Source organism: Caretta caretta, chromosome 10, assembly GCF_965140235.1.
Source record: "Caretta caretta isolate rCarCar2 chromosome 10, rCarCar1.hap1, whole genome shotgun sequence".
Lineage (NCBI taxonomy): Eukaryota > Metazoa > Chordata > Testudines > Cheloniidae > Caretta > Caretta caretta.
Window position 1 is genome coordinate 65,589,233 of NC_134215.1, and position 20,903 is coordinate 65,610,135.

The 20,903-nt window shown below is 41.2% G+C and overlaps 1 protein-coding gene across 1 annotated transcript; it reads left to right on the forward strand.

Annotated features, from left to right (window-relative positions):
* The first annotated feature begins 49 nt into the window (after nt 1–49).
* On the forward strand, nt 50–19,928 carry DTWD1 (DTW motif tRNA-uridine aminocarboxypropyltransferase 1). The gene is made up of 6 exons (XM_048865601.2): nt 50–270; nt 5,710–5,742; nt 6,766–7,070; nt 8,767–8,910; nt 10,724–11,000; nt 19,571–19,928. The coding sequence occupies exons 3-6, from the start codon at nt 6,795–6,797 to the stop codon at nt 19,798–19,800; spliced, it is 927 nt and encodes a 308-aa protein (XP_048721558.1). The 5' UTR covers nt 50–270; nt 5,710–5,742; nt 6,766–6,794; the 3' UTR covers nt 19,801–19,928.
* The last annotated feature ends 975 nt before the right edge of the window (nt 19,929–20,903 follow it).

Sequence of the window (20,903 nt, forward strand, 5' to 3'; positions counted from 1 at the left end):
AGCGCTCCCTCGGGTGGGTTCTTCCGGTGTCCCGCACGCCGGCAGGCCGAGGCCGGGCGCTTTGGTTCCGGTTGCGGAGTTCAGACCCGGGCCCAGAGTTGGAAGCGCTGCCGAGCGCCGTAGGACTGGGAGCAGCCGGCGTTTCTTTAGGGCTGGAACTGAGCGAGTGGCTGAGGCGGGGGTCTCCGGTGATTATCCAGACACGCGGGGGGAGGCTGGGGCTGGAGCTGGGTCAAGGTCAAGCAAGCCAGCCTGCCTGGATTCCTCCAGGTAAACGTCTGCCCTCCGTGGGGGCCGGGCCTGGGCACCTGCAGCGCCTCCTGGCCCGGGGGTGCCTGATTCTCGGGCCCCGCCACTCGAGCAGGGGTTAAAGGGGCGGGCTGGTATTTGTCCAGGGCATGCGGAGGGCCCTCGCTGAGGTTTGCGGGGAGGGCCCTGTGGGTAGATGATGCCCCATTGTGATATTTTCCGGTCCCCTGTGTGGGGAGTTACCCCATTGCGAAGGGGGGTGTTACTCTGTTTTGATGTCCACGGGGAGGACTGTAAGGGAGTAGTGAAGAGAGGGAGTTTGCTCCATTTAGATGTGTGTAGAGGAGGCTTTTATGGGTACGAGAGGGCTGCCGGATTTTGTTCACAAGGAGCCCTTCCTCAGAGTAGTATGGGCAAGGAGGAGGTGCTTGTTTCAATGACTGGATGGGCCCCTTGTGGTACAGAGCAGCCCATACAGGTGTACGGTGCATTGCCCCCTCATTTCAGTATCTGCAGTGGCGCCTTTAGGACCATCATGTCCAGGCCTGGGAGCAATGGAATCTCTGCTGATGATCATGAAGGCAAGCACCTAAGATTCTCAGGCCAGTCCCGCTTCTGTGAAGGAGCAGACTTGCCTCCCAAAATAGTGTTTGCTCTCTTATCCTGTTCAAAATGGTAGTAGGAGAAGATAGTGAATAGGAAGTGTGTGTGTTTATGGTGTCTAATAATGTTTGCAAAAAGAAAAGGAGTACTTGTGGCACCTTAGAGACTAACTAATTTATTTGAGCATAAGCTTTCGTGAGCTACAGCTCCGCTCACAAAAGCTCATGCTCAAATAAATTTGTTAGTCTCTAAGGTGCCACAATTACAGGTTTCAGAGTAGCAGCCGTGTTAGTCAGTATCCGCAAAAAGAACAGGAGTACTTGTGGGAGGCTGGGGCAGGAGCTGGGTCAAGCAAGCCAGCCTGCCTCCTCCTTGCCCATACTACTCTGAGGAAGGGCTCCTTGTGAACAAAATCCGGCAGCCCTCTCGTACCCACTCCTTTTCTTTTTGTGGATACAGACTAACACGGCTGCTACTCTGAAACCTGTAATAATGTTCGGCAAGAGAATTTTTATTATTTTCCAGTACCCCTGATTTACATACCCTTCTGTTTAAATCGAAACAGCAAAGGCCTCAATCCCTTTTAACACTTCATTTGTGTTTCCTATTGCCTTTTTATGGTGCTCTGATCCTTGTTGTTTGTTGCTTCTAAAGGGCCTGTTCGTGTACATTTGGCTTCAATGGAAGATGAGGGAATTCACAGCATTTTTGAGGAGGGCCTCATGACTTTGCAGGATTGAGTCCTAACAGTGCACTATTCCCAGGCCCCAGGGCAGAAATTAGTGAGCAGGGCTGTCATTTTGGAACAGCTTCATTGAGGGTGACTTTGAAAATGACCAATATAGTTTTCAGTATTTCACTGAAACCTATAGAGCAACTCTCCTTCGTGAGAGGTATTAAAATGTCTTAAAATTCATCTAGATGAGGTAGTCTGTCTCCGCATAAGCAAGACTTCTCTGCTGTGGGAGGAGGCTACTCTGCAGATCGAATCGTTATTCGTTATGACTGATTTGTTGTCTGAATCAAGCTCTCAGTCTTACAGGATGTGAAAACTGTATTGCTGTTGTGCTTGCAAAAATATATTACGTTTGTTTTTCAGTTAAGTTTTTGTGTAGCTATTATTTTGAGACCACAGAGGTTTTCCTCTTCCACTAACAGCAGCATTTCTCCTGTCAGCCTCAATGATGAAAATGCTTTGGGGCTTTGTAATTGAACACCACACTGCCATAAGGCATTATATTGAAGAGAATCAGTTTGCAGGCTGAGCATGCATATCAAATCAGAGGGCCTCCTGGCCTCTTTTTTCTCCTTGAAGAATCTGTATGATTAGATTTCAGAGTAACAGCTGTGTTAGTCTGTATTCGCAAAAAGAAAAGGAGTACTTGTGGCACCTTAGAGACTAACCAATTTATTTGAGCATAAGCTTTCGTGAGCTACAGCTCACTTCATCGGATGCATACTGTGGAAACTGCAGAAGACATTATATACACAGAGACCATGAAACAATACCTCCTCTCACCCCACTCTCCTGCTGGTAATAGCTTATCTAAAGTGATCACTCTCCTTACAATGTGTATGATAATCAAGGTGGGCCATTTCCAGCACAAATCCAGGTTTTCTCACACACACCCCCCCACACACAAACTCACTCTCCTGCTGGCAATAGCTCATCCAAACTGACCACTCTCTGCAAATGAATTCCAATTCAGCAGTTTCTTGCTTGAGTCTGGATTTGAAGTTTTTTTGTTTTAAGGCTTGTCCTGTAGTAGGTGACTTCTGGGATTTCCATTTACAGCGCACACTTTGCTTCTCTACAAAAGAAAAAGGACACTAAACTTTCTAAACTACTACATGCTACAAGGGGCCACAGCAATGGTTCCCTCAACCCACCCAGCAATATTGTTAACCTATCCAACTATACTCTCAGCCCAGCAGAAGCAGCTGTCCTATCTCGGGGCCTCTCCTTCTGCCCCTCCACCCCCATGAACATGATACAGTTCTGTGGTGACCTAGAATCCTATTTTTGATGTCTCCGACTCAAGGAATATTTCCAAAATACCTCTGAACAACATACTAATCCACAGAGGCCTCCCTACCAACATTACAAAAAGAAGGATTCTAGGTGGACTCCTCCTGAAGGTCGAAACAGCAGACTGAACTTCTACATAGAATGCTTCCGCCGATGTGCACGGGCTGAAATTGTGGAAAAGCAGCATCACTTGCCCCACAACCTCAGCCGTGCAGAACACAATGCCATCCACAGCCTCAGAAACAGCTCTGACATCATAATCAAAAAGGCTGACAAAAGAGTGCTGTTGTCATCATGAATAGGTCGGAATATGAACAAGAGGCTGCTCGGCAGCTCTCCAACACCACTTTCTACAAGCCATTACCCTATGATCCCACTGAGAGTTACCAAAAGCAACTACAGCATTTGCTCAAGAAACTTCCTGAAAAAGCACAAGATCAAATCCGCACAGAGACACCCCTGGAACCCCGACCTGGGATATTCTATCTACTACCTAAGATCCATAAACCTGGAAATCCTGGGCGCCCCATCATCTCAGGCATTGGCACCCTGACAGCAGGATTGTCTGGCTATGTAGACTCCCTCCTCAGGCCCTACGCTACCAGCACTCCCAGCTACCTTCGAGACACCACTGACTTCCTGAGGAAACTTCAATCTATCGGTGATCTTCCTGATAACACCATCCTGGCCACTATGGATGTAGAAGCCCTCTACACCAACATTCCACACAAAGATGGACTACAAGCCGTCAAGAACACTATTCCCGATAATGTCACAGCTAACCTGGTGGCTGAACTTTGTGACTTTGTCCTTACCCATAACTATTTCACATTTGGGGACAATGTATACCTTCAGGTCAGCGGCACTGCTATGGGTACCCGCATGGCCCCACAGTATGCCTACGTTTTTATGGCTGATTTAGAACAACGCTTCCTCAGCTCTCGTCCCCTAACGCCCCTACTCTACTTGCGCTATATTGATGACATCTTCATCATCTGGACCCATGGAAAAGAAGCCCATGAGGAATTCCACCATGATTTCAACAATTTCCATCCCACCATCAACCTCAGCCTGATCCAGTCCACACAAGAGATCCACTTCCTGGACACTACAGTGCTAATAAACAATGGTCACATAAACACCACCCTATACCGGAAACCTACTGACCGCTATTCCTACCTACATGCCTCCAGCTTTCACCCTGACCACACCACACGATCCATCGTCTACAGCCAAGCTCTGCGATACAACCGCATTTGCTCCAACCCCTCAGACAGAGACAAACACTTACAAGAGCTCTATCAAGCATTCTTACAACTACAATACCCATCTGTGGAAGTGAAGAAACAGATTGATAGAGCCAGAAGAGTTCCCAGAAGTCACCTACTACAGGACAGGCCTAACAAAGAAAATAACAGAACGCCACTAGCCGACACCTTCAGCCCCCAACTAAAACCCCTCCAACGCATTATTAAGGATCTACAACCTATCCTGAAGGATGACCCAACACTCTCACTAATCTTGGGAGACAGGCCAGTCCTTGCCTATAGACAGCCCCGCAACCTGAAGCAAATACTCACCAACAACCACATACCACACAACAGAACCACTAACCCAGGAACCTATCCTTGCAACAAAGCCCGTTGCCAACTGTGCCCACATATCTATTCAGGGGACACCATCACAGGGCCTAATAACATCAGCCACACTGTCAGAGGCTCATTCACCTGCACATCCACCAATGTGATATATGCCATCATGTGCCAGCAATGCCCCTCTACCATGTACATTGGTCAAACTGGACTGTCTCTACGTAAAAGAATAAATGGACACAAATCAGATGTCAAGAATTATAACATTCATAAACCAGTCGGAGAACACTTCAATCTCTCTGGTCACGCAATTACAGACATGAAGGTCGCTATCTTAAAACAAAAAAACTTTGAAAACAGACTCCAACGAGAAACTGCTGAATTGGAATTCATTTGCAAATTGGATACTATTAATTTAGGCTTAAATAGAGACTGGGAGTGGCTAAGTCATTATGCAAGGTAGCCTATTTCCCCTTTTTTTTCCCAACCCCCCCCCCCCCCCCCCCAGACGTTCTGGTTAAACTTGGATTTATGCTGGAAATGGCCCACCTTGATTATCATGCACATTGTAGGGAGAGTGGTCACTTTGGATAAGCTATTACCAGCAGGAGAGTGAGTTTGTGTGTGTGTGTGTTTTGGGAGGGGTGAGAGAACCTGGATTTGTGCTGGTGATGGCCCACTTTGATTTTCATACACATTGTAAGGAGAGTGGTCACTTTAGATAAGCTATTACCAGCAGGAGAGTGGGGTGGGAGGAGGTATTTTTTCATGCTTTTCATAAGATCTTCTAAACTTTCCACAGTATGCATCCGATGAAGTGAGCTGTAGCTCACGAAAGCTTATGCTCAAATAAATTGGTTAGTCTCTAAGGTGCCACAAGTACTCCTTTTCTTTTTAAATAGTTCTGGAAGTCTGTCTGTCACAGCACTGTGGTGCAACTCCTGGCTTGTCACCTACACTGGGTTCTCAGGTGTAGTATTAGACTGTGCTTGCCCTGGGGGAATTCTCCCAGTTGAATACAGGGCTTTTAGGGCCCCTTTGTGCCAGCCCTTTTATGTGATGTAAGGGGCCCCAGTATTCTATGTTGCTTTGACATCTGGGATGAACAGTCTACAGTTCTTGCATTAATATTTTGTTCCTCTACTTAAAACAGAACTGTTAAGTTTAACTAAAAAATGCTTTAATTAATATCTTTATCACTGCTGTAGAGACAAATACATCTTTTTTTTTTTTAAGCTACCAAAAAAAACCCCAACACGTCTACAGAAGGTAATGTGGAAATGTTGAGACTTTCTATGACTAAAGTTATTTAAAGTAAACAAGTGGCTCATTTTCAGTTTAGGAGCTCAATTTTAGGCACTGAAGTTTGAAAATTTTGGCCTAACATTGGCCACTCTCTTACCACTTCATAAGTTATTTTTCCTCCCTTGGTATCCTGCTGTTAATTGATTTAACTCGTTAGACTGACCTCACACTTGGTAAAGCAACCCCTCATCCTTTCATGTATTTATGCCTGCTCCTGTATTTTCACTCCATGCATCCGACGAAGTGGGTTCTAGCCCACGAAAGCTTATGCCCAGATAAATTTATTATTTGTTAGTCTCTAAGGTGCCACAAGGACTCCTCATTATTTTTGTCAATGGCTCTGAACCTGCACCTTATTGCACGCTGGAAAATCACTGTGCCCTCTCAGAATCCTATGCATATCAGTGGGGCTTTGTGTAGGCAAAGGGGTGTGTCCCAACAAATTGCAGGGTTGGGACCTAAACCTGTATACTTATATTTGCAAACGCATACTCCTACTGGAAATTAATGGGACTACTCGTGTGAGTAAAGTTAAGCACATACTGAAGTCCATTAGCAGGATTGAGGCCAAAGCGTTTGCAAAATCGGAAAGTTTACAGCTTGAATTTACAAATATGCATGTTTGTAACTTTACTCACATGAGTAAAGTGAGTGAGACAACTCATCTGAGTAAAACTATGCATGTGCATGTCTGCATGGTCAAGGCCCGAGTCCTTGCGTTCTTTAAGTCAAGGACCATCTTTTAATCTATGTTTGTATAGCACCTAGCATAGAGGAGTCTGGCTACTGATAGGAACCTCAGGGGGTGTTGTTTTTTTTTTTTTAATATAATCTCTTCAGGATTAATTTGATCTGATCTAGTCGATTTCTGCTGTGATAAGTAATAACAAGTATGTGTTAGTTAAATAGGATGACCACATGATGATTACTTTTTTAGAAATTAGTCTATTTATAGTACATCAGATACAATGTATTTTTCTTTAGCAGATACAGCATATGGTCTGTTTAAAGTAAAGATGTCTTTAAATTCATCTACATGTTTGAACCAAGAAAGCCATCAGAAATTAAAAAGAAATTTTGAATGTTTGAAAAATTCACAACAACAGACTACTTCATCACTTCAAGATAATCCACTTCAAAATTTACAGTTAGCATCCTGGGAAGTGCTTGAAAAGGCCCAAAAGAGTGGGAGATCAAAGTGCCCAAGATGTGGTAGTTCAAGGATGTTTTATTGTTATTCATGTTATGTTCCAGTTGAAACTGTGCCTAGCAAAGAAATTCCAGTTGTGAAGGTTAGTGAAACATAACATATTTAATGTGCCTATTATTTGTTAGTGGGGGGGTGTGTGTGTGTGAATACATTGCCAGCATTCTCTTTTTCTAGGTCCTCTTTAACACAGTGGTAATGATAGATGAATAAATTCTGATAAAGTAGGGTTAGTTGTCTGGTTTAAGGAACCAGATGTAAGAAAATTGATAGTTAAGGTTTCAGTTCTGCAAATACTTATGCATATGCTCAACTTTGCATATACAAGGAGTCCCACTGAAGTCAATGGGACTCCTCATGTGTAAAGTTATGAAATTGAGGGATTAGGACTAATTCTTTAAACTCTTTCTTAAACCATTCTCACCAGAGTTCTCCAAATTGTAAGTACCAGTGGCATAGACATTTTGAAATCAAGATGAGATTGTTTGCTAAAAAGTACACTCTAGGAATTATTTTGGGGGAAGTTCTATGGCTTGTCGTATACAGGAGGTCAGACTGGACCAGGGGTGGCCAACCTCTGGCTCCGGAACCACATGCGGCTCTTCAGAAGTTAATATGTGGCTCCTTGTATAGGCACCGACTCTAGGGCTGGAGCTACACGTGCCAACTTTCCACTGTGCTGGGGGGTGTTCACTGCTCAACCCCTGACCCTGCCACCCCTTCCCACCCCCTCCCCTGAGCCTACCATGCCCTCGCTCCTCCTCCCCCTTTCCCCCCCCCGAGCCTCCTGAACACCATGAAACAGCTGATCGGGAAGTGCGGGGAAGGAAAGGGAGGCGCTGATCAGCAGGGCTGCCGGTGGGTAGGAGGCTGCTGATGTATTACTGTGGCTCTTTGGCAATGTACATTGGTAAATTTTGGCTCCTTCTCAGGCTTAGGTTGGCCACTCCTGGACTAGACGATCACAATGGCCACTTCTGGCGTAGGAATCTGACTCTGTAGTGAGGGTGAGAGTTTGTATAAACAAATGCTAGGGAGCTGCACCCATTTAAACCAAAGCTGAATATGACTCAAAATGTGAACTTAAAAAAAAATAAAGAACTGCTCATAGTTGTATAACTAAGTCAGTTAACTATTTTCTTAAAATATATTGTTTTTCAGCTGAGATAGGGAATAAAGCTTTCAGAAGTGCCAAGGTCCCATTTACAAAAGTCACTTCACACTTAAATGCCACGGGCCTATTGAAAATTGGACTTTGGCTCATAAGTCAGTTAGGTGCTTTTGAAAATTTTAACCATTGTGCTTGACTCTGTTCACCTTGAAATCAAAGAGTTTTGTATTAATTTCAATGGGTTGAATACCTAATACAAATAGGTGTTCAGGATTGGGAGCATAAGGCTGCTAAATTTAAATGCATAACTTCTTTTGTCCATTATTAATAACTGAAAATTAAAATTGATAACAAAAGTATCAATAGAGCCTTCACTTTAGCGACATTAGAGTGTCAAGTGTGCACATATAATAGCTAAATTGCTTATTATTAAAAGCAGTGAGTGCTATTTCCTGTGTATTTTAATCTGACCCCCCCCCTATTTTGCATTAAACAGTATAGTTTTTAAGGAACTTCTGTTGAAATTAGGAACTTCCATATTCTTATATATCTAAATCAAAACATTTTTAGGAAACTATATGAATTTACTATATATTTTAAAAAGTTTCTGTCTGGGGATTTCCTAGGCATACATCCAAATTTGTTTATATGTCTGCCATTTTTGTTGTAGCTTCCTTTGAAGATTGACATAATTAAACACCCAAATGAAACTGATGGCAAAAGCACTGCTGTACATGCTAAACTCCTGGCACCTGAAGATGTTACCATTTATACATATCCTTGCATTCCGGAATATGAAGAAAAAAGATATGAAGTAAGAAATTCTGTAACAGGGCTGTGCGCTGGGGAAGTGTTCATGTGCCTTTCGTCTCCCAACTCCTGCTGATATTGCACCTCCCCTTTGCAGGGGGAGTGCAGATCCAACTACTCTGCCACTATTCCTCCATGAATCCATTCCACCCCAACCATAGCATGTCTCTGCAGTGCATAAGGATATGGACATCCTGCCGGGCTCATGGAAATTTGCCTCCATGTGCAGCCTAAATGCACTGATTCTGTTGTGTCCACGATCCTCTGCACCCACAGAGAAGAGAGAGGATTTGGTTCATTGCGCTTTGTAGCAAGTATTTTACTTACTGCATAGAGCAGAAGTGTCAAACACCAAGCCCACTGGCCGCATTGCCCTGCTTGATGGAGTTATGTGGCCTGCTTGGCATATTCAACTTCTGCAGAATCTAAGCTTTTATTTTGTAAAAAGTAAGTTTCTAGTATTTCCTGGTGCAGGGAAAACCTACCAAATGTAATTGATACATGTTGTCGTCTTGAGTCAGAACAGAGCCTGAAATAATGACTGTGAAGAATGAGCACCCGGTCCTCAATTTCACTGCAGTGAGAATTCTGAAACCTAACAAATATTTATCGTCAGCATTAACAAATGGGAAGGAAAGAGAGTGAATGATTCATGGATGTGGGAATTGGTATTTGCTTCAGGGATGGAAACGTCAAGCAAAGAACAGGGAAGAGGGAGAGAAACGGAGGAAGGAGGATAGGGAAGACTGGGGAAAAAAAAGAAAATACTGCTGATCCTAAAGGAGGTCATAAATTCCCATTAAGATGCTGAATGTAATAAAGAGGTTTAATTATTGCATATAGGCCATATTATACTGTTGTTTTGTGTGACATACCATTAACATCTGTGGGAGTTCTGCTGTGATTAGAGGTCAGACTAGATGATCTAATCGACACTTCTGGCCTTAAAATTTATGAATTAATTTAGGCTAACAAGTAGTCCTACATTTATACTCTGGCCCATAGACCATAATTAAAAGTGGAATCTGGCCATCTTCACAATATAAGGTTGCACCCTGGCATAGAGAAATAGATTAGTGTAAACATCTGCATAGTACCTTGCACAGAAAATATTGGCTGGTAGGATAACTTTGTTTAACATGTATGGAAGTAATACACATGTAGGCTTGGCAGATTTTGATTTTTATATATATATAATAATTTTGCTGGATATCTTTAAACATTTTATTTTTATTGATTTACGTTTTCACATTGCATGAAATTTTGGGTTTTAAGCAATTTGTCAGGTTTTATCGGGTTTTTTTGTTTGTTTTTAACATTTTCAATTGCAGGAAACTATGGGTACATCAGACAATTATTATTTAATTACAGCCTGTAGTAAGTTGTCAAGCAGTATTTTTCTATCTTTGCCTATCTGTAAATTTTCAGTTATTGGTGGTGGAAACATTTTTAGTCTGTTCGGATATGTATGGTGAAATTGATATTTACTGACATTTACTGTTAAAAGCTAATTCTGCCAAGCCTGTACATATTTAATGAAACCCTGGCAAACAATTAATTTAAACAAATCCCTTACCTTAATTTAGTTTTTCTTTTACCCTGTCTCTCTTCTTACCCTTTGGGGCATTTGAAATACATTTTCAAAGAGAAGTTCACTTTCATCTTGTATGGATTTAAATGGTTTTATTTGTGTGTGTGGATTGCTGTACAGAATAGGTATTTTCTTTTTTAATAGAAAGTTTCTGGTAAAATTTCAAGAACTTTTAACAGTTTCTATCTAAATGGCACTCGGATCTCTCTATTTGTTTTCATTTTAGATTGCACTTATCTTTCCTGGTCCTAACTCAATTTCGGTAAAAGATATTATTATCCATCTGCAAAAAAATGTTCAGAAAAATGTTAGTTGTGGCAATGATGATGATCCTTCAGCAGAGCCATTTCTCAAGAAAGCAAAAATAGAAACAAAAGAAGATGGAAACCTAAGCGAATACAAATCAAACAGCAGGAGTGAAGACACTGTACTGAAGAAAGTAATATTTATTGACAGTACTTGGAATCAAACCAACAAAATAATCACTGATGAGCGACTCCAAGGTAAATAAGTAAATAAATAAAATGGGATGTTACAGCTATAGTAAAGTGGCTAAATGAAATATACGTATTTCTTTCCTAAATGCAAAAGACCTGATTGGATACCATAGTGATGAGCAGGGTCAAAATACATACATGAAAGTGGATCTGAACATACTTCACATCAGGGGTTCAATTATATGACTTAAAATGGAGAAATCTAAAGGTGTGGCCGTTTTCTTGTTTGGTGTCATTCCCCCGCCCACCCCGGCTTTTGTCAAATATCTGAACATGTTGTGTTATACAGAACCTAGTTCTTCCTGACAGTATCAATAATGCCATCAGTGGAAAACATAATACGAGTATTGTTGCTTTTATTATGAATTAGCACAATGTACTTGTAGTTCTGCACAGCCTTCATTGTGTTATATTGATTAGAAGGACATATTTAAGCATTCCACAGAGAATTAAAATGCGTAACAACAATTTGGCAGTTTTATACTTGTGCTATGTAGGGCTCAATCCTGCTCCCATTGAAATCAATGGCAGTTTGAAAACTGACTTCACGAGAGCAAGAGCAAGCCCTTAGGTTGGAAGGCACATTTCCTTCATTTCTACTCTGTGTATTAGCAAGTATGTATTTCTCAACTTAATTTCTACCAGCGTATGGAGTGGGCATCACAGGTTTCCTGCATGGAAGATGAATGCTGCTTTGCTGCCCAGTTAGCTCATTAAAAATACTACATATGAGCATAATTTATTATCCAATAAAAATCCTATTACTAAATATATTTAACATAAAAATTCTGTTATCAAATAAATTGATATACACTACAGTGACGTATTGCTTTATCGCATGGTGTAAATGTGAACTGATTTAAGGCACTTAATAATCCTGTTCACAAAGGATGAAATTCAGGAAACCAACATGCAGCTAAGAAACTTGGGATTTATATGGGTGTCTTGTTTGTATCTAAGGAGAGAAAATCCTCCCCCCCTTTCAGGGCCAAGTCATCGGACTGCACCATAGCCCATCCCTGTACCTATTTCAGCCTAGGGGACAGAATGGTAGCTTCCGCCTTCTAATCTTCTAATCATTGTGGTCATCAGCAGTCCATCTGTTGCTCGTGCCTATAATCTGCATGCACATCTTTTGACTTACACCTTTTTCTAGGTCCTCAAATCCAGGCTAAACTTAAATCTTGCAGAATCTTTTGGCATAACATCTCTAGGATATGACTATTCTTATCCATCCACACAGCTGAAATTCTCCTCCAAGCTCTCGTCATCTTGATTATTGTAACATTCTTTTCTCTGGCCTAGACAAATGCAATCTTACCACACTTACATCCATTCGGAATGCTGCTGCAATGATCACTTTCCTAGCCCATCACTTTGACCACGTCACCCCTCTCTTTGAATCCTTCCACTGACTCCCCATTCTCTATTGCATCAAACATAAGATGCTTGTATTTAGCTTCCAGGCACTTCACAGTAAATGCCACCTACCTATCACCTCTCATTTGCCAGTGAGCTGTCGATGCGTGCCTCCAGTCAGCCCATGATGCCAGCCTCCATCACCCAATTGTTACATTTTCAAATAAACGCTTTTATACTTTCTCCCATGCTGCCCTACATGCTTGGGAGAAGCTCCTTGTAAATGTCCACACACTTACCTCGTTTCCATCTTCAAAACTCCTTTTCTGTGATGCCGACAAACAGCTCAAAAACTGTTAGGCTGCTGGTGGGCAGAGATCACTGCCTAGCTTGCTGACCAATACTCTCGTTGTTTACTTGAACTCCCCCATCTGTCTGTGTCCGTTGTCTTGTGTTATACTTACACTGTAAGCCCCTTAGGGCAGAGACAATCTTGTTCTGTTTGTACAGTGACCACCATAATGGGCTCCTGGCCCATGACTAGAGCTCCTAGGCGCTATAGTAATACAAATAATAATAAGGTAGGGATTTTGTCTACTTAAGAGTTGACCCAGTGGACCCTTCCCCAGGTTATATAATCCCAAATTCTCTACTCCACACCACTCTTCTAATTCTAGTCTAGTCAGAATCTTATGCAGTCCTTGTCACCAACCTACCTGAGTGCCTTCCAGTAGTCCATTAAGTGATGTGACTAATATGTGTTACGTGTGGTTCATTCTCTCTTCTCCTCTCCCTATGAGTAGGTTAGTGTTTTGTTTTTTTAATATGTACACACTATGTGTTTATATTAGAGAAAGTAAGTCAAAAAAGTACACCTTGCACTTGAAGCAGAAGGTGGTGAGATTTGTTCTGGTCCTTAGTTCCCGTGGAAGTTCCTTCCATAGTCTGGGGTGGTTCTTGACAAAGCTTTGTCTCCTACACAGATGAGCTTTGCTGTTGTGATAGAAAATTCCATGGTGTCTAATGAGTGTTTGACTGCAGTTTTCATTCTGGAAAGCACCTTGAAATTAAGGGCGGAGACCATGAATTTGAATTGACATTCTGTGGCAAGCCAATGTAGAGAATGGCAGACAGATTTGATAACCTCCATTTTGTTCAGGTTCAGTTTCAGCTAACTCTTCTTCCATCTTGGTTGTGGTGGTGGTACAGTTGTACATGGTGAGGGATAAGTAGAGCTGTGTATCATCCCCATATTGTTGGCATGTGAGTCCATGTCATCTTACCAGTTCATCTAGTAGCTACATAGAGATGACTAAAAGGACCAAAACCTGAATTGTACTTTATGCAGAGCTAGCATGGAACCAAATGCCTTTATTAGCAGAGGGTGCAGAGACTCCTTTTCTGTCCATGCCACTCATGTCTCCTTCAATTCCCCCTATTATACCTCAAATAGGACTAGCTGAGCTTGTGTACTGCCTTAAAGGCATGAATTTCACCCCTACCTCCTACACTATAGACTTGTTAGAAATTCTTTTGTGGGTTGGTTGTATTATTTTTCTCACAGGAAAATTGATGGCATTCACATCGGTCTGTATGCACCTCAACTGCACCCATCAGAGTTACACAATCACTATCATTCTTCTGTTGCCAAAAAATAAGTTACTACAGTATTTGTTCAATAGATAAACTTAAAAGAAATACTGGAGAGAACCATTAACGAAGTGTGCCAAGAAAATGTAAAATAAAGTCTGTTTTGTAAGCCTGCATTTATATATTTCAGTAAATCTAGCTAATTGCACTTACAAGTGAAAGCAATACGGGACATCAATTAGCCTTGGAAATAGACAACCTAGGAGACTTGCACATAATTAAGTATTTTTAAATCTTATTAGGAAAGTGGTGTAATATATCTTTAGAAAACCAAACCAAACCCACTTGCATTACAGACAGGAAATATTTGAAAGTTGCTAATGCTTTGTTAGGATTGATAGATTACTTCATTAGAAATCAATGATCACTGGATCTAAAAAGTAAACTGTTACATTCAGTATTAATGATTACTTTCCCAGAGGTAATGCAGCATAAGTATGGCTGTTAAAGTAGAAGATTGGTTAGGTAATTTTTCTGTAGGCTTAGTCAAATCTTTTATTAGTTTACATATTCTCTTTTGCAAATATATGCCATGCATCTGCTTCAGTTTTTAAAGCATCTATGCTCCCTTCTACTTCTGCAAGTAAATGATAGCCTGTAACTGTACATGGAGGCTACTGGAATGTGGCAGGAACTATCGCTGTGGCATGTTGCCCCTTTATCCCGTCCTCTGGAGCAGCGGTGGGCAACCTGCAGGCCACACGCGGCCCATCAGGGTAATCCACTGGCGGGCTGTGAGACTGTGTTTACAGTTTTTGTCCACAGGCACAGCCACCTGCAGCTCCCAGTGGTCACAGTTTGCCGTTCCCGGCCAATGGGAGCTGCGGGAAACCGCGCATGCTGAGGGACGTGCTGGCCGCCACTTCCCACAGCTTCCATTGGCCGGGAATGGCAAACTGTGGCCACTGGGAGCTGCAGGTGGCCATGCCCGGACAGTCAATGTAAACACTGTCCCGTGGCCTGCTAGCAGATTACCCTGATGGGCTGCAGGTCTCCGCTGCTCTGGAGGCATTTTGTGAGGAAGGTGCAGGTCTGCAAAGATTTCCTGCCCCTGTTTCCCCACCCAGAAAAAACCGGGAGATGGAGGAACAACTTCATCAACTCCTGTAGGCTCCACCTATAAATAATGTACAAATCCTTGTTCTTTATGATTTGGACACCAAGGGTGATTCAAGGGACAACAGTTGGTAGGCGAGCCCTAGCAACACAGAGGCAAGGGACCAATATGTGGCTTCCCTTTTCTTGGGCTAAATTCCCCAAGATCCACAGAGATGTTGAGAATCTGCAGATTTAGAGAAGGGGGCTGAACCCCTTTCCACTTCCACATAAGGGACAAACATAGCAACCAATTCAAGAACTGTAAGGAAATTCCAGTGAGCTGAAACTAGTGGAGCTCTGAATCCCCTGCACAATAATATCCAACAGGGGGATTCAGCAGAACCCTTCAGCATCTGCTTACAGTCGAGCATGTTCAAGTGCTTCGCAGAATCAGGGAGTAAAGCTTTAGTTGTTGAATAAAACTACAGTGTGTTGGATTAAGATTCACATACTCAGCAGTCTCACAAGTCTTTATCAAGACACAACACTCAGCAGGTGGTGATCAGTTACTTGTAACTGAGAAGCTCATCAGCATGATTTCATCACAGTCCTCTCCAGCACCTCCCTTTGTTGCACAAACTTATTTATAATTTATCTTTTCTTATACATTATATATTAGTCTCTCATTTTCATGTTAACTCTCCTCCCCAACACTACAACTTGTGTTACTTTAAAACTGTATTTTCTAGTTTTTTAGCGGGGTTTTTTTTTTGGTCAAAAACATAATTACTTTGCCATTTCTTACACATGCGCAGTTCTACTTTTGCTTATTCTGTTAAATGTGGTTAGGACAGACCGGGGTCAGCAACCTTCGGCACGCGCCCATCAGGGTAATCCATTGGTGGGTCACGAGACATTTTGTTTACATTGACCGACTGCAGGCACGTCACTCCCCTACAGCTCCCATTGGCCGGGAATGGCAAACCAAAGGTTGCCGACCCCTGGAACAGACTCTTAAAATTCACAGCAGGCCTCTTTCAAGCCTAAATGTGCCTTCATTCCCAATACAGTCATTAAAGTAGATTAGAATGGGAGCTTGCAGGTTTTCGTATCTATCATCACAGGTCTGGATGTAATTGTGAAGAAGTATGGTTGCTTGTGGTGATGATAAAAGCACATAGAAAAAGAGTGGGAGCATAAGAACTAAACTCTGAAAGGTGACCGTCGGCCAAATGAAGTGCATGTGAGAGAAAATAGCTTCTGTATGGACAAAATTTGTTTGTTCTCCATATGTGTGTGTTCTAAATGTCTATACTTCCATCCTGCCTAAATCCCAGATTGGCACAAACATTTATTTTATTATTTGAGCTCAAAATATGTGGATACTAAACATGAAAACAAGTCAAAATGTTGACTTCCTGGATAGTCTGAGTTACTCTCATAAGAACAACTAGTGTTTGTAACAAAATATTGCCTTTGGCTATATAGATACAGTACAGAGATGATGGAAATATGCTCAGTAAACAGTAACACTTAACCTCTTCTAAATTTTTTGTTCTGAAACTCTTAAATACTCTGTGCTGAAATTTAATTGATCCTGTGCCTGTATTCTCATTGGAGTCCGTGATCTGACTGTTTTTTAACATCTTACTTCCCTTTCCCTGCCCCCAAATGTTAAGCAATGGGAACTTTGTATTGGAGGAATCTTCCCTAAATTTTACTTCACCACTTGTAAGGTTTCAGAGTAACAGCCGTGTTAGTCTGTATTCGCAAAAAGAAAAGGAGTACTTGTGGCACCTTAGAGACTAACCAATTTATTTGAGCATGAGCTTTCGTGAGCTACAGCTCACTTCATCGGATGCATATCGTGGAAACTGCAGCAGACTTTATATATACACAGAGAATATGAAACAATACCTCCTCCCACCCCACTGTCCTGCTGGTAATAGCTCATGCTCAAATAAATTGGTTAGTCTCTAAGGTGCCACAAGTACTCCTTTTCTTTTCACTTGTAAGGTGAAACCCTGATTCTACTGAAGTCAGTGGGAGTTTTGCTATTGACTTCAGTTGAGCCAGAATTTCACCCTTATTCTTTTGGTTTATTGGGTACTCCTCTGTTAAAAGAGGTCACTGAAACTTTATATAGGAGATAAACTAGTGTCATGAAAACTGCCTTTAGTGTAAAAATTAAAGGAAATGATTAGCCTGTATCATTTTTATTATCCTCAGTTTAGACACATTTTTCATTACCAGTTTACATACTGTTTAATGCCTGTTATAACATAGTGTACTTTGAAAAGAAAATTCTATTAATATTCATGTTGTTAGCTGTGAAATAAATAGCTAGACTCACCTTGTGATTGCACCAGAAACAGTTAAATGTAGTTTGAAGCTATATAAAAAGTACAAAATTGTAAGTGCTGGGCTACAGGCCAGCTTGGGCTCCTGAAATAGGGCCATTTGGAGATGGACCAAACTTCTCTGTCTGTAATTTCCAAGCAATTCTCAGACCATGTTGTAATTACTGATGTTAAATTATCTCAAGATACAGATTTTGCATCTTAATGTTAACATTTAAGAAGATAGTTCAGAGCCTGATTTTGCGAACATTTATTACACACTGTAGTGCTTGCTAACCTAATTGATCCCATTGACTTATTATGCATTTTTAAAGAATTTTCAGAATAGCTGACGTGACTTCAATGGGGTTTTTTTAGGGTAATATGGGATTGCACTTCAATAAGATTATTTAGGGATCAGTAGTGAGGAGGTTGCAGTGTCAGGGCCTTCTGTGGCTTTTGAATCATTGCATGATTGAAATCAGCATAATTTATTTACTTTTATTCAGTTTTGTAAATATAACGAACATTGTAAGATATTCATGTAAAATGGGCCATATCAGATCATTAGGTTTTAAGCAAAACTCCACTGATTTCAGTTCCACTGAATGAGTTCTGCTTAGAAATAGATGATGCATTGAATATATATTAAGCACTACTCCGCCTTCTCTAGACACATTAATTTCAATAAAATAAAAAAAAGTAAAGGAAAAAAGCAAGATAGTAAACTTACATTTGTCACCAAGCCCTTGCATGCCCTGCCTTCATCAATTTTCTCTCATAAGTGACCTGTTATAGCCATTCCAGACATCTCAAAATCAAATCCCTGCAGAACTATACCTTCCACTCTGAGGCCCTTAGCCCCATCATACAGTTATGCCTGGTCTTGAGTCTTTGCAGGATTGGGGCTTAAGGTCGTGTTGCTGCAACTTGATCTATGTGGGCAGGCCTTAAGCCTAGATAGAGACTCATGGAGTCAATGGTATTGTGATCTATCATGAAGATCAAATTGTAGGATCTGGGCCTCAAGTAGAAATATTTATAAAACTTACCTTTTTTGACCCCAGTGAGGATGGGGGAATTATTGCCAACATTAAAAAGCAAAAACAACAACAAAACCCCTCCATAGCTGACAATTGTGTGTATCTTTGTGATGTTACATATAAGATTGGCGGGATTCGATTTTTATTGGTAAATGTTGATTTCACAGTACCCATGCAAACCTAGGGAAAAATGTCCATCAATGATGATGATGAAGGTTAAGAGTCTGTCATAGATATTTTCAGTAAAAGTCAGGGACAGGTCCTGGGCAATAAACAAAAATTCACCTGTCCCTGACTTTTACTAAAAATACCCTAGGACACGGGGACAAACAGAGCACTGCTGGGGCTTGCAACTGCCCCGGTCCTGCTGCTGGTCCTGTGGCCTGGGCTGATCACTGCTGCTTCAGGCCCGGGGGGCTGACCCAACCCCTGCTATTGCGCCAGCGGGCTCAGGTTTGGCCGCCGGTCAGCTGTTCCAGCGGCCACTGCTCCAGCCCTGCTCCAGAAGAAGTCATGGAGGTTCCAGAAAGTCACGGAATCCAGGACCTCCATGACTGAATCATATCCTTAAAAATAATGGAAACTTCCAAATAAGCGGAGTAAGAAAAAAGGTGCTTGAGAACCTAGAGTTTGATTTAAGGCTATTTGCTCTGTATTTTTTCATGTGTGAGTTTGATGATTTGTGTTTAACTGTTAAAGTTTTAACTTTTTGAATCTTAATGTCTGCTTGTGAGTAAATAATTGTTAGACTCCACACATGATTTCCTGTAATTGTGAAAATTTAAATCAATAAAAATGTAAAAAAAATATTTAAAACCCAGAATTTTATGCAACTGTAAAAATTAATTGATAAAAATGGAAAGAATGCTTAAAAACAAACCAATATCATCCATCAAAATTATAAAAAAATTGAATTCTGCCAAGCCTAAATATATAATAAATACCTAGCTTTTATCTAGCACTTTTCACCATTACCCTCATTGTAGAAATGGAGAAACTGAGGCACAGAGAGGCAAAGTGACTTACCCAATGTCACCCAGCAGGCCAATGGCCAAGCCGTTAACAGAACCCAAGTCTCTCAATTCCCAGTCTGGAGCTCTGTTTGTTAAGCCAGCCTGCCTAACATTTGTCCCCTTTTTCTTGGCAGGGTTACTACAAATTGAGTTGAAAACAAGGAAAACTTGCTTTTGGCGTCACCAGAAAGGAAAGCCAGATACATATCTTTCTACAATTGAAGCCATTTATTATTTTCTCGTGGATTATCATCAGGAGGTTTTAAAAGAGAGCTCCAAAGGACAATATGACAACCTGCTTTTTTTCTTTTCATTTATGTACACGTTGATAAAAAACGCCAAGAATTCTGCAGGAAAAGAATAAGCCAAGCTATCCATTTGTCTGTGAATAGCACCATGTTTGTCTGTCTTTAATTATGATAAAGTGTAGTAACACAATTTTTTGTCTGAATGACATTTGAGTTCAATAATAAAACACAGCATATTACAGTCTGGAGTTGTCTGTAATGCTGCTCCAAATGCAAGAGCAGGATCTGACTGTGCACACACTTGATGCTTAATTTTAATCACTACTTATTTCAATGACATTATGCATGTCCCTAAGGGTTGGCCAGTTAGGGCCTACTTTGTGAGTCTGACCCTGCAGTACACACCTTGGGTAAAACACAATGTGTCGGAGGCAAGGAATGGAGGATTAAGACCTCAGACTGGAAATAGTAAGATCTCAGGATTTTAAAGAGGAGTTAATATGTCAACATGGAATCTCTTTTCTAAAACGTACAATGTAATTCAGGTGATTATACTGTGTAGGAATGTGCTCTAACCAATCAGGTTGACTTCATGCTGTTGATATTACGATTGCTTACTGAAATGATTAGGACAGTATTTCCTCAGGGGAAAAAAATTAAAAGACCCAAGTTAGTTGACTGAATGGAAAAACAAATGATAAACTTTGTTAGTTTTAAAGCTGGAAAAATGATTTAGTTATACAGATAAAAATATAGGCCTAGATTCATAAAGGTACTTAGGTGGGGTGACGCTGAGCAGATCCTGGTAAAATTTTTAAGTGTAGACCAGACCTAAGCTGGCTAGATATTTCTGTCTTTTTCCTATGTTGGTGAGGGAGTCACAAGTCTTGCAAAAGAGACAAGAGAAATCATAATAATTAACCTTTTTCAGAAATCTGTGAGTTTATTTTAGCTGTATCTTTTTTCTCCTCAGTAAACTTGGCCAATTTTCCATCTGCACTGATCCTTCTCTCCCCTCCCAAAGGGGAGCCTCAGTATCCGAGGGCAAGTAAACAGCACTGTGAAAAAGGCATTAAGAATTTCTGTTTTTAAACTTGTATAGAATTTTGTTTGGGGCCATCAGATTAATTAATTGTTGTTTTACTTTTGTCTGAAGTGTACCAAGGTATTAAATTAATCACAATAAACAGAGCATTGAAATACAAACTAAAGAGCCACT

Coding starts and splice junctions, on each gene's coding strand:
- DTWD1 (XM_048865601.2), top strand. CDS start 6,795: ATGTCTTTAAATTCATCTACATGTTTGAACCAAGAAAGCCATCAGAAA. Junction 7,071..8,766: donor AAGAAATTCCAGTTGTGAAG/GTTAGTGAAACA, acceptor TTTTTGTTGTAG/CTTCCTTTGAAGATTGACAT. Junction 11,001..19,570: donor CACTGATGAGCGACTCCAAG/GTAAATAAGTAA, acceptor TTTTCTTGGCAG/GGTTACTACAAATTGAGTTG.